Source organism: Triticum urartu, chromosome 6 (genome assembly GCF_003073215.2).
Source record: "Triticum urartu cultivar G1812 chromosome 6, Tu2.1, whole genome shotgun sequence".
Taxonomy (NCBI): domain Eukaryota; kingdom Viridiplantae; phylum Streptophyta; class Magnoliopsida; order Poales; family Poaceae; genus Triticum; species Triticum urartu.
In genome coordinates this window covers 248,955,561-248,966,749 of record NC_053027.1, presented here as the reverse complement: position 1 = coordinate 248,966,749, position 11,189 = coordinate 248,955,561, and the positions used below count along the sequence as shown (strand labels likewise).

General features: G+C 42.3%; 1 protein-coding gene across 1 annotated transcript; it reads right to left on the bottom strand.

The window, feature by feature from the left end:
- Positions 1–940: 940 nt before the first annotated feature.
- On the bottom strand, positions 941–5,798 carry LOC125512954 (U1 small nuclear ribonucleoprotein 70 kDa). The gene is made up of 9 exons (XM_048678009.1): positions 5,550–5,798; positions 3,614–3,712; positions 3,108–3,544; positions 2,373–2,433; positions 2,184–2,237; positions 1,740–1,808; positions 1,538–1,603; positions 1,375–1,443; positions 941–1,264 (listed from the first exon to the last, which is right to left on the bottom strand). The coding sequence occupies exons 1-9, from the start codon at positions 5,658–5,660 to the stop codon at positions 1,175–1,177; spliced, it is 1,056 nt and encodes a 351-aa protein (XP_048533966.1). The 5' UTR covers positions 5,661–5,798; the 3' UTR covers positions 941–1,174.
- Positions 5,799–11,189: the final 5,391 nt, after the last annotated feature.

Genomic DNA, 11,189 nt, shown 5'->3' with positions numbered 1-11,189 from the left:
AATCCAGAAGAAACTAGCCCCGAATTCAAAGGGAAATCAAGCTAGGGTTCTTGTTGGAAGAGTAAAGTGTCGCCAACTACTCCGCTGGCTGCTAGGGTTTACAACCGGATTACATTCGATGCCCTTCTAGGAGGGACTCCTAGCTATATAAAGGGGAAATGTTGAGTCGGCACTTCCTGAACCCATGGGCATATGCACCCACTTCTTGAAAATGCATTTTAAACACGTTTTCAAATGTTGAAAAATTCAAAAGAAAATTCCATGCATAGATGTTCGCAAATGTGTGTGCACGGCACAATGTTTCACGAAAAAGTATCTTTTCGTTTTGTCTTCATAAAAAAGACAAATTTCAATGCTTTTAAATAGCTTTTCATGACACAATTTTTGTCTTTTTTGCACAGCCCACAAAAAAAGTTATTTTTCTGTGAAACTTTATGCACACACGTAAAACATGAAGACGTATCCGTGCAACTGTTTTCAGATTTTTTTAGCATTTAAAAATATGTTTTTCAAAGTGGGTTCATACGTGCCTGGTTACATCGATGCACTTCACGGAAAATGTTACCGAATGTAAAAGCAAGAACGACAGCGACATATGCTCGGTTACAGTCAAAAAGGGCACCAGCTGCGCAGTAGAATCTCAGACGGTGGATGAAGATCAGGCCCCTTGATCAACTTAGGTAGCTGGGGTACAGATTCACGTCCTCTCCGTGGCCGCCCGATGCCGATCCAACGGTTGCCAATGTTGTCGGAAGAAAAGTTAACTGAAGAACAGGGACAGAAGAGGGCCTGGCACGTTTTTGTTACTACTACTATACTACCGGTTCGCATGTACTCGGACAAGTGCCTCGCAACAGAGACAAATAAGGAAATTACCAAAACATCGCGATCGCGGCAAATCCTGAGAGCGTCCAAGAGAAGTTGTGGCCAGCCAATGACGAGAGCTTAAATAATGGAATTTGCGCTGGTTGGTTGATATACTACGGGCAGCTTACATTACAAACGGGGAAGCCAGACAAAAAGGTCTGTACGGCACTAATCAATGTGCGAAGGAACATGGTTTCCTAGACTTCACTTGCATGAGCTACTTACTGGTTACGGTTCTACATGGTAGTAAGTCGTAATTCTCAGAGATCAGCACCGTGAGAAGTGATTTCATTTTCGGCTTTCAAATTCAGGCCATGCCGTTCTCATACCCTGAACCGTCTTTGGTTGTAGCGTCTTCAGCCATGTCCACCTCAGCCATCGCAGAATCAACCAGAGCCTGCGATATAGCGAGCAAGTCAATACATCATGTGCTTGTAACAACTAGGGCAATGGTGTTTCCACGGAAAATTTTGCCGTAAAGAATGGTGAATGTGTTGGGGAAATAACCTTGAGATCCTCTTCTGCGGTCTTGGCCCTGTCATTGTAGTCTTGAAGTTGAAGAAAACTTTTGTACAGCTGCACATATGCATAACATGTGTTAATATCACTTGCTTGACTTGCTTCTCTTCATTAAAGCAGCAGCTAACCAGTGAACACAAGAAACAAATACCTTTGTGACAGTCAATTGTCGCTCTGAAGAAACTTTCCGCGCAGCAGCCAATTCATCCTCTAGTTTCTGCAAAAAAATTTAAGAATTGTTTTTAGAGCTTTTCATCACAACTTGACGCAGGCTAATTCAAATAACAACCATTCAAATAAGAACTAAGGCCGGTAACTTAAAATAAATACTCTAATATCAGGTAAAAATTTACCTGAGATTTCTTTTGCAAATCTGCAATGTGGTGATCTTTGCTTGTAACTTTATCTCTAATCTGAGAAACCTGCAAAACCAGAGTATTGACATTCCTCTTTCATAACATGAAAATGCAAGACTACTAAAGTTGAGTCATCGGTCCTCCCATACGGCATCAGTGTGACTGATATACTTCTACAATGAACAAATAATAATAAAAGGCGTAAAGGCAAACGTGAGTAAGCAACTGACATACGTGATAAGGCATTCACATTACTCTTTGCAAGGACTAGCATATTCAAAGTTCTACGTTTATGTTGGCTGTCTAATCTACTCAAGTGTTGTGTCAAATGGATTATATGAATTCACATTAGCTTACACTGACTATTGAAATGGTCTAAAGTAGCTTGACCGTCCAAATCGAGAGTAATATAGTGCAGAGCTCTTTAGGAAAATGGAGTACCTCATTTTCAAGGTCCTCGTGCATCTGAATGGCCTTGTCCAGCTGATGTTTTGCCTGATACAAACGCACAAACAGAGATGTTGGAGATTTACCAAAACAAGAAGCAGTCGACAGAAGTTGCAAGAATCACAAAAGATTCTGGACAAAGAACCATTCAAAATAACATAGAACAAGGACAAATGCATTTACATCATTCCGAAGCTCATCACTGGAACTTGATATATCTCTGCTCTCACGACCCTTTGGACGGCTGCAAGAAAAGATAGGAAAGTGAATTCCTGGGAAAAGACTTCTCTGCTACTTGATGACTAGGCAAAAGCTCGCGCTAAAGATTATGGTTTTGAAGAAGTAGAAACAAAGAAATAAAGTCATATTATGAATGTTGCTCGTATGTGCCATTTCTGAATTTTGCATAGTCACTGAGAAAGTAAAAAAAAACATGTCAAATATTTTGCCAATGATCTATTCAGTACCACAGATTCAGATCCATTATTAAATCTTAGTGAAGTAGATAGCTTGGTTTTGATGATTAAAATACCAATATAAATACATTTGTAAAACCTCGTCAGCATAGTCAAGTCCATTACGTTGATTTGTTCAGTGGCATTCTTGGTCATTGTATTACGAAGTTACTTGAACTTGTACCTCCAATGCTATTACTTAAGTATTAAACCAATTTGCAATCTAGCATGAGCAGAAGTAAAAATCAACAATGAAAGATCAGATATGCAACAGCTGGTTGTCATATTCTACTAGTGGTTGGAGTGGCAGCATGCATTTTGGCAAATTGACGATGAATGAGGTACAGTTTCAGCGAGACAATCTATAACTTACTAATGTACATTCACATCATCCAGATAACTTAATGTACATAATAAGACGGATGCATCATAATGTATTTGAATAACTATGAAAAAGTAGTACCTGAACCTTTTCCTTGGTGGCTGTTCCTTGTCTTCTTTATCTCTTTCACTATCATAGCCTTTTGAATTTTCCTTGTCTCTGTCATTATCGGAGTCCATACGTGTCTCCACTGGACGATCATGGTCACCTCGATAAAGGTCTCTAGCACGCCTCTCATCTCCTTCATGATCTCGATCCATGGAATAGTCCATTTCATGATCAAATCCCCCACGTTCATCATATCTGTCTCTGTCATGGTCACGAGGTCTATCACTATCCCTGTCATGGTAAGGATCTCTATCCCGGTGACGATCATAACTCCTCTCCCTATCCCTTCGGTCCCAGTATACATCCCTTCCATCTCTTACAGGATCCCGTCGGAAGCCATCACGCCCAAAATCACGGGTGTTGCCTCTTGTACGCACTTCATTTACTCTCACAGCACGATTACCTATTTGCTGTCCCAAATAATAAAACTCAATACAAGAGAAAAGAAATAGTTGTTAAAGTTCCATATAGAACTATACCTTGCCATCCATCTCCAAGATAGCACGCTGAGCAGCCCTATGTTGAGTGTAAGTAACAAACCCATAACACTTGCCCCTGATTCTCTGATCATTTATCACCTGCAATGCACAAATTGATCAGGTAAGGATGGTATCTAATTGCATGTACAATCTCAATCTCCCATTGGTCATATCACAACGAACCACCTCAAGGAAAATCATAGCACTTAACTACAATCGTTCATAGCAAACAAATAAAAAAAACATAGCCAATTATGGCCTGTGACGTTGTCTAGGGCAGAATTTTGGCCTAGTAAACGACAATCCAGCAGATGAGTGCAGCAGAGATGCATATGCTATGGTGAATCTGTGATCATACAAGGAATGATCAAATCAAAATGATGATAACTAAAGAAAAGCTGATCTAACACGTCATGATATGATTTTGACATGTCCAAAGGAGGCCTCCAGAGGCTCAGGTGCATAGATCAATTTTAACTTGTGTGAACTATACAATGAGAGTCAGGACTAGGACATAAGAAGAGACTTGAAGAAATTAAGGAACAAATGTACCCAAAGATTTGGGTTTGGATAGGAGAGCATGGAAAATAGTGATCCATGGATGTGCCAGAATCATGACCTCCAAGTCAAAACCAAAAAGAAGGCCTCTTTTTCTAGTTCCTGTTCTTGTTGCATTTCGTTGCTTACACACATTTAATTATGATGGGATTTACATCAGCAAGTTCACAATTAAAATTTCCAAATTAGTTTTCTTGATTTTGGCCATGTAATTGTTACACCTCTATACAGCCATACATCTTCCACTCAAACAATAACAGTATACTTGCAACCTAGATCATAATGTCCTCAAATTCATGCCGATATATGAGACAGGCTTAATTTTTTTTCCTATTCTAGGCATTAAATCAAATATCTGAAATGGAAGAATGCAGACATCCAAAACAAATTCGATAGAACCCCCTTCTGGGATAAGAAAACCTCAAAATACGAAACTATGGCCTGAAATGTGATCCATCTTGACACCGAACAAAGCAACAAACAAGTGACACGACACTAGATCTGCTACCTCCATCTTCCCAGATCATCTTGAGAGACTTGAAGGAATTAAAGAACGGAATGTACCCAAAGATTTGGGTTTGGATAGGAGAACATGGAAAATAATGATCCATGAACATGCCAAAATCATGGCCACCAAATCAAATCCAAAAAGCAGGCCTCTTCTACTAGTTCCTATTCTTGTTGTTTTCTGTTACTTTATACACATTTATTTAAGACAAGATTTACATAAGCAAGCTCACAGTTGAGGTTTCCAAAATTTTGTTCATGATTTTGGCCCTGTAATGATTACACCTCTACAGACACACTTCTTCCACTCCGACAAGAGCAGTTAATTGCAACCTAGATCATAATGTCCTCAAATTCATGCCTTGACATCTGAAACACACTTGCAATTTTTCTACTTCCAATCTTCTAGGCATTAAATCAAAAACCTGAAATGGAAGAATGCAGACATCCAAAAAAAATCCAAGCGAACCCCCTTCTAGGATAAGAACTAAAACCAGATACGTGGTCCATCTTGACACTGAACTAAGCAACAAACAAGTGACACGACAGTAGATCTGCTACCCCCCGTCTTCCCAGATCATCTTTAGTGAGGCAAGTCTTTATCCAGCAGTGCAACTCTTCCAGAATTGAGTTTACCCGGTCGCTCCATGGACTGCCAATTGCACGTAATAATCCAAGAAACATAGAAAAGCCTCTTTCGTTGACCTAAACCATCTCGCACGCGGAACCCGAGAGGCGCATGCTTCTGCATCAAAGCGGCAGCAAAGAAACAAAACCCTAACAACCAAGCCGCCTTTTCCCTCCGAAAGTACAAGGAAGCAACAAGGAGAAGCGGGGGTACGGAAGCAAAACGGAGGTGGGGGTGGGAGACCTTGACGGAGACGATGGTGCCGCAGGGCCCAAAGTAGCTGCGGAGCATATCCTCGTCGGCGTCGTAGGGCAGGCCGCCTACGTAGACGGACGTTTCCTCGTTGACGGCCATCTCGCCGCCGGCGACGAGGACTAGGGTTTTGGGCTTTCTTCCCCTGTCTCTGTCGCGCGCGTCGAGACGAGGAGAGGCGAGGAGAGAAGGTGTCGGATCTGACGGAGTAGTTCGCGACCCAGATGCCAGAAGCGCTGGGAAATCTCCGCCGTCAGTTTGGATCGTGGGACGATGCGGTTCGAAACTGCCCATGCTCTCTCTTGGTTTATGGCCCAGCAAACACCTGACCCTGTTAAAGCTCGGCCCAGGTTGGCCTCTGAGTGACTGAAATGGGTGGCTCTGGCTCGTATTAGGCCCAGTTCTTTCGGCCGATTCTCTCATAATAATCTTAACAATCACACCTTCCTCAAGCTTCTTCCAGAATCTTAAACTCCTATATTTTTTACAATCCTAACTAGTAGTTAGGATGAACTCATACACACACACACACACACACACACATATATATATATATATTACAGTCCTAACAAGTTAGGATGAATTCATATATTTTTGGAAACAGCTAGGATTGTAAAAAAATATAGGTTCAAGATTCTGGGAGAATCTGGGTGGAAGTTCGATTCTCATGATTCTGGGACAATCGGCCAAAAGAACTAGGCCTAGGTCTTGTACGATGCAAAACGCTTAGGGAAGATGCTTAAAGAAATAAATCAATCTTTTTAAGCATCGGTGCTTATTTGTAAGAATAGGTGCTTAATTAGGCATATTGTTGCTTGTGAGCTGCGTTGGAATTTCTCCGAAGAGGAGAGGAGATGCATTACAGTAGAGATAAGTATTTCCCTCACTTAAGAACTAAGTTATCGATCCAGTAGAAGAATCACACAAAGCCTCGTGGACAACATCTGCACACATAAAAGCAAATACTTGCACCCAACGCAAACAAGAGGGTTGTGAATCCCCTTGGCAGTTACTTGCAAAGATTAAATCTTATAGTGATAGATAAATAAATTGTAAAGATAAAAGAAAATAAAAAAAATAAAAATTGCAGCAGGTTTTTTTGTGTTTTTATAAAAGTAGACCCAGAGGCCATAGTTTTCACTAGAGGCTTCTCTACCGAACACATAGCATACGGTGGGTGAACAAATTACTGTTGGTTAATTAATAGAAAAGCGCATAGTTATGACGATATTCAAGGCAATGATCATGTATATATGCATCACGTCCGAGACAAGCAGACTGACTCCTGCCTGCATCTACTACTATTACTCCACCCATCGACCATTATCCAGCATACATCTAGGGTATTAAGTATAAAACAGAGTAACGCCTTAAGCAAGATGACATATAGGGTAAAATGATGGGGTTTATTCCTTTTACCCTTAATGGCAACAATACAAATATGTGTATTGTCTCTTCAATCCCTGAGATAGATCACCGCAAGATTGAACCCATTACAAAGAATCTCTCCCACTTAAAATAAATCAATCTAGTTGGCCAAAACAAACAGATATATCGGAGAAAAAATACAAAGCTATAACAATCATGCATAATAAAGTTCAAAAACACTCCATTAATATTCATAAATATTCAGATCATAAACCCATAATTTATCTGATCCCAACAAACACAATGCAAAAGAAGATTAAATCAGATAGAACTCCAAGAACACCGAGAAGAACATTGTGTGTGTGTGTAGAGAGAGAGAGGAAGCCATCTAGTTGCTAGCTATGGACCCGTAGGTCTGTGATGAACTACTCATACATCATCGGAGAGCAGCAAGGATGATGTAGAAGCCCTCCATGATCGATTCCCCCTTCGGCAGAGTACAAAAGGCCTTCAGATGGGATCGTGGAAGAACAAAAACTTACGGCGACAGAAAAAAGTGTTTTGGGTGGCTCTCTATTGGTTTCCTGATTTTAGAGAATTTATGGAGGGGTGAAAGATCGAGGATGTTGCCTAGAGGGGGGTGAATAGGCGATTTAAAATAATTACGGTTTAGGCTTGAACAAATGCGGAATAAACCTAGCGGTTAATTTGTAAAGCACAAAACCTACAACAATTAGGCTCACCTATGTGCACCAACAACTTATGCTAAGCAAGATAAATAGCTATGTGATAGTAAGATATATAACATGAAACACTATGGCTATCACAAAGTAAAGTGCATAAGTAAAGGGTTCGGGTAAGAGATAACTGAGGCACGCGGAGACGAGATGTATCCCTAAGTTCACACCCTTCGGATGCTAATCTCCGTTTGGAGCGGTGTGGAGGCACAATGCTCCCCAAGAAGCCGCTAAGGCCACTGTAATCTCCTCACGCCCTCGCACAATGCAAGATGTCGTGATTCCACTAAGGGATCCTTGAGGGCGGTCACCGAACCCATACAAACGGCAATCCTTGGGGGCACTCACCGAACCCGTACAGTTTGGCAACCCTTGGGGGTGGTCACTGGTACCCGTCAAATTGCTCGGGGTGATCTCCACAACCTAATTGGAAACCCCGATGCTTGTCCGAAACTTTACACCACAATGATTTAGCTCCGAAGCACCACCAACTGTCAAGCACCCAAGAGGAACAAGCTCAAGGGAACCAAGCACCCAAGAGTAATAAACTTCTCAACTTGTAACTTCCATGTATCACCATGGAGAACTCAAACTGATGCACCAAATGCAATGGCAAGGGCACACGGAGTGCCCAAGTCCTTCTCTCCCAAATCCCACCAAAGCAACTAATGCTAGGGAGGAAAACGAAAGGAAGAACGAAGAAGAGAACACGAAGAACTCCAAGATCTAGATCCAAAGGGTTCCCCTCACATAGAAGAGAAAGTGATTGGTGGAAACGTAGATCTAGGTCTCCTCTCCCTTTTTACCCAAAAACTAGCAAGAATCCATGGAGGGATTGAGAGATAGCAAGCTCGAAGAAGGTCAACAATGGGGGAAGAACACGGGCTCACGGGATGGGATTCAATGGGGAAGAATACCCCCTTTTATAGGTGGGGAAAAATCCAATTGTTGTGTGCTCAGCCCGCACATGAACGATACTACCGCTCCAACGAGCGGGTAGTAACGGGAAAAAGGAGCAACGGCTAAGAACCTTGGGGCGGTAGTGCCGCTTGTAAGCGGTACTACCGCTCATCCCAGTGGTACTACCGCGGGAGAAGCAGAACACGGGAGCAGAGGAGCCAGGGCAGAGCAGAGCACGACGGCGGTACTACTGAAGCGGTACTACCGCCCGACGGACGGTACTACCGCTTATATGCGGTACTATTGCGCCTCACTGCCGCCCTACTACAGCTGAAACCGACACGAAAAACAGAACCCCGGAAAAAGCAGCGGTGGAAACCGTGGAACTGGACAACTGAAGTACCGCTTACAAGCAGTACTACCGCCCGACAGGGATGGTACCACCGCTTACAAACGGTACTACCGCTGCCCAGAGCGGTACTGCCGTAGGGGTGCATCAAGCAAGCCCCAAGCAACACAGATGCAATAAAAAAACCAGAACTGCCATAACTTCTGCATATGAGCTCCAAATTCAGCAAACTCAAGCTTGTTGGATAGATGACGATGAGTAGCATCCAACAGCGAACCGGCATAAGATATAGAGGAGTGAAACCTCCAAAAGAGAAGAACCGGCATAACCTCCAACATCGAAAACATCATAGAAGATGCATGTGAACTCCGTTTTTGATGAACTCGAGCTTGTCATGAAGATGACCATAAGCTCTAAAACTCACAAAGAGAAACACCAAACAAGAACCAAGAAAGATGATGCAAGGATGCAATGGTTTGAGCTCTTTACGAATGATACGATCAAGTTACTCATCGAGATCCCCCTTGATAGTATGGCAATAGATCCTATAACCCGGTCTGCCAACTACCACCATGAGACCGGTAAAATAGAAAACCTATCAAGGGCAAACCTTTGCCTTGCGCATAATCCACTTGAGCTAGATGATGACGATCTTGTCCTCCTCGAGATGGACCACCTTTCTTGATTTAGTTGGGTCAATGAAGACTAGTTGATTGCTCCCCCATAATCAACTATGGGTGAGCCTCTCTTCCGCACATCTTCACAAGTCCATTGTCACCACAATGAACAGCAAGCTTCAAGCACTTGATCTCTTCGTGATGCTCCACTTGAACTTGCACACTGCAATCTTGATGACGATCACCACTTGATGTCATCCTCTTCATGGGTTGTATGATATCTTCCTCTTGACACAAGCCCATGGAAACACACTTAACCCCACACAGAACTCTCACATAGACCATGGGTTAGTACACAAAGCGTAATGGACAATGCTTACCATACCATGGGATCACTTGATCCCTCTCGGTACATCTTCTACGCTTTGTGAGTGAAGGAAATATGCCCTAGAGGCAATAATAAAGTTGTTATTTATATTTCCTTATATCATGACAAATATTTATTATTCATGCTAGAATTGTATTAACCGGAAACTTAATACATGCGTGGATACATAGACAAAACACGGTGTCCCTAGTAAGCATCTACTAGACTAGCTCGTTAATCAAAGATGGTTAAGTTTCCTAACCATGGACATGTGTTGTCATTTGATGAACGTGATCACATCATTAGGAGAATGATGTGATGAACAAGACACATCCGTTAGCATAGCATAATGATCGTTAAGTTTTATTGCTATTGCTTTCTTCATGCCATATACATATTCCTTTGACTATGAGATTATGCAACTCCCAGATACCGGAGGAATACCTTGTGTGCTATCAAACGTCACAACGTAACTGGGTGATTATAAAGATTCTCTATAGGTATCTCTGAAGGTGTTTTTTGGGTTGGCATAGATCGAGATTAGGATTTGTCACTCCGTGTATCGGGAAGGTATCTCTGGGCCATCTCGGTAATACACATCATAATAAGCCTTGCAAGCAATGTGATTAATGAGTTAGTTGTCGGATGATGTATTACGGAACGAGTAAAGAGACTTGCCGGTAATGAGATTGAACTAGGTATGAAGATACCCACGATCGAATCTCGGGCAAGTAACATACCGATGACAAAGGGAATAATGTATGTTGTCATTACAGTACGACTGATACGTCTCCAACGTATCTATAATTTTTGATTGTTCCATGCTATTATATTATCTGTTTTGGATGTTTAATGGGCTTTAATATGATCTTTTATATTATTTTTGGGACTAACCTATTAACCGAAGGCCCAGTGCCAGTTTCTGTTTTTTTGCCTATTTCAGTGTTTTGCAGAAAAGGAATACCAAAGGGAATGAAACCTTCGTGATGATCTTTCTTGGAATGAAAGCAATCCAGAAGACTTGGAGTTGAAGTCTGGAACTCCGCGAGGCGGCCACGAGGCAGGAGGGTGCGCCCAGGGGGGTAGGCGCGCCCCCCACCCTCGTGGGCCCCACGGAGCTCCACCAACATACTTCTTTCGCCTATATATACTCTTATACCCTAAAAACATCAGGGGAGCCATGAAACCACTTTTCCACCGCAGCAACCTTCTGTACCCGTGAAATCCCATCTTGGGGCCTTTTCCGACGATCTGCCGGAGGGGGAATCGATCACGGAGGGCTTCTACATCAAC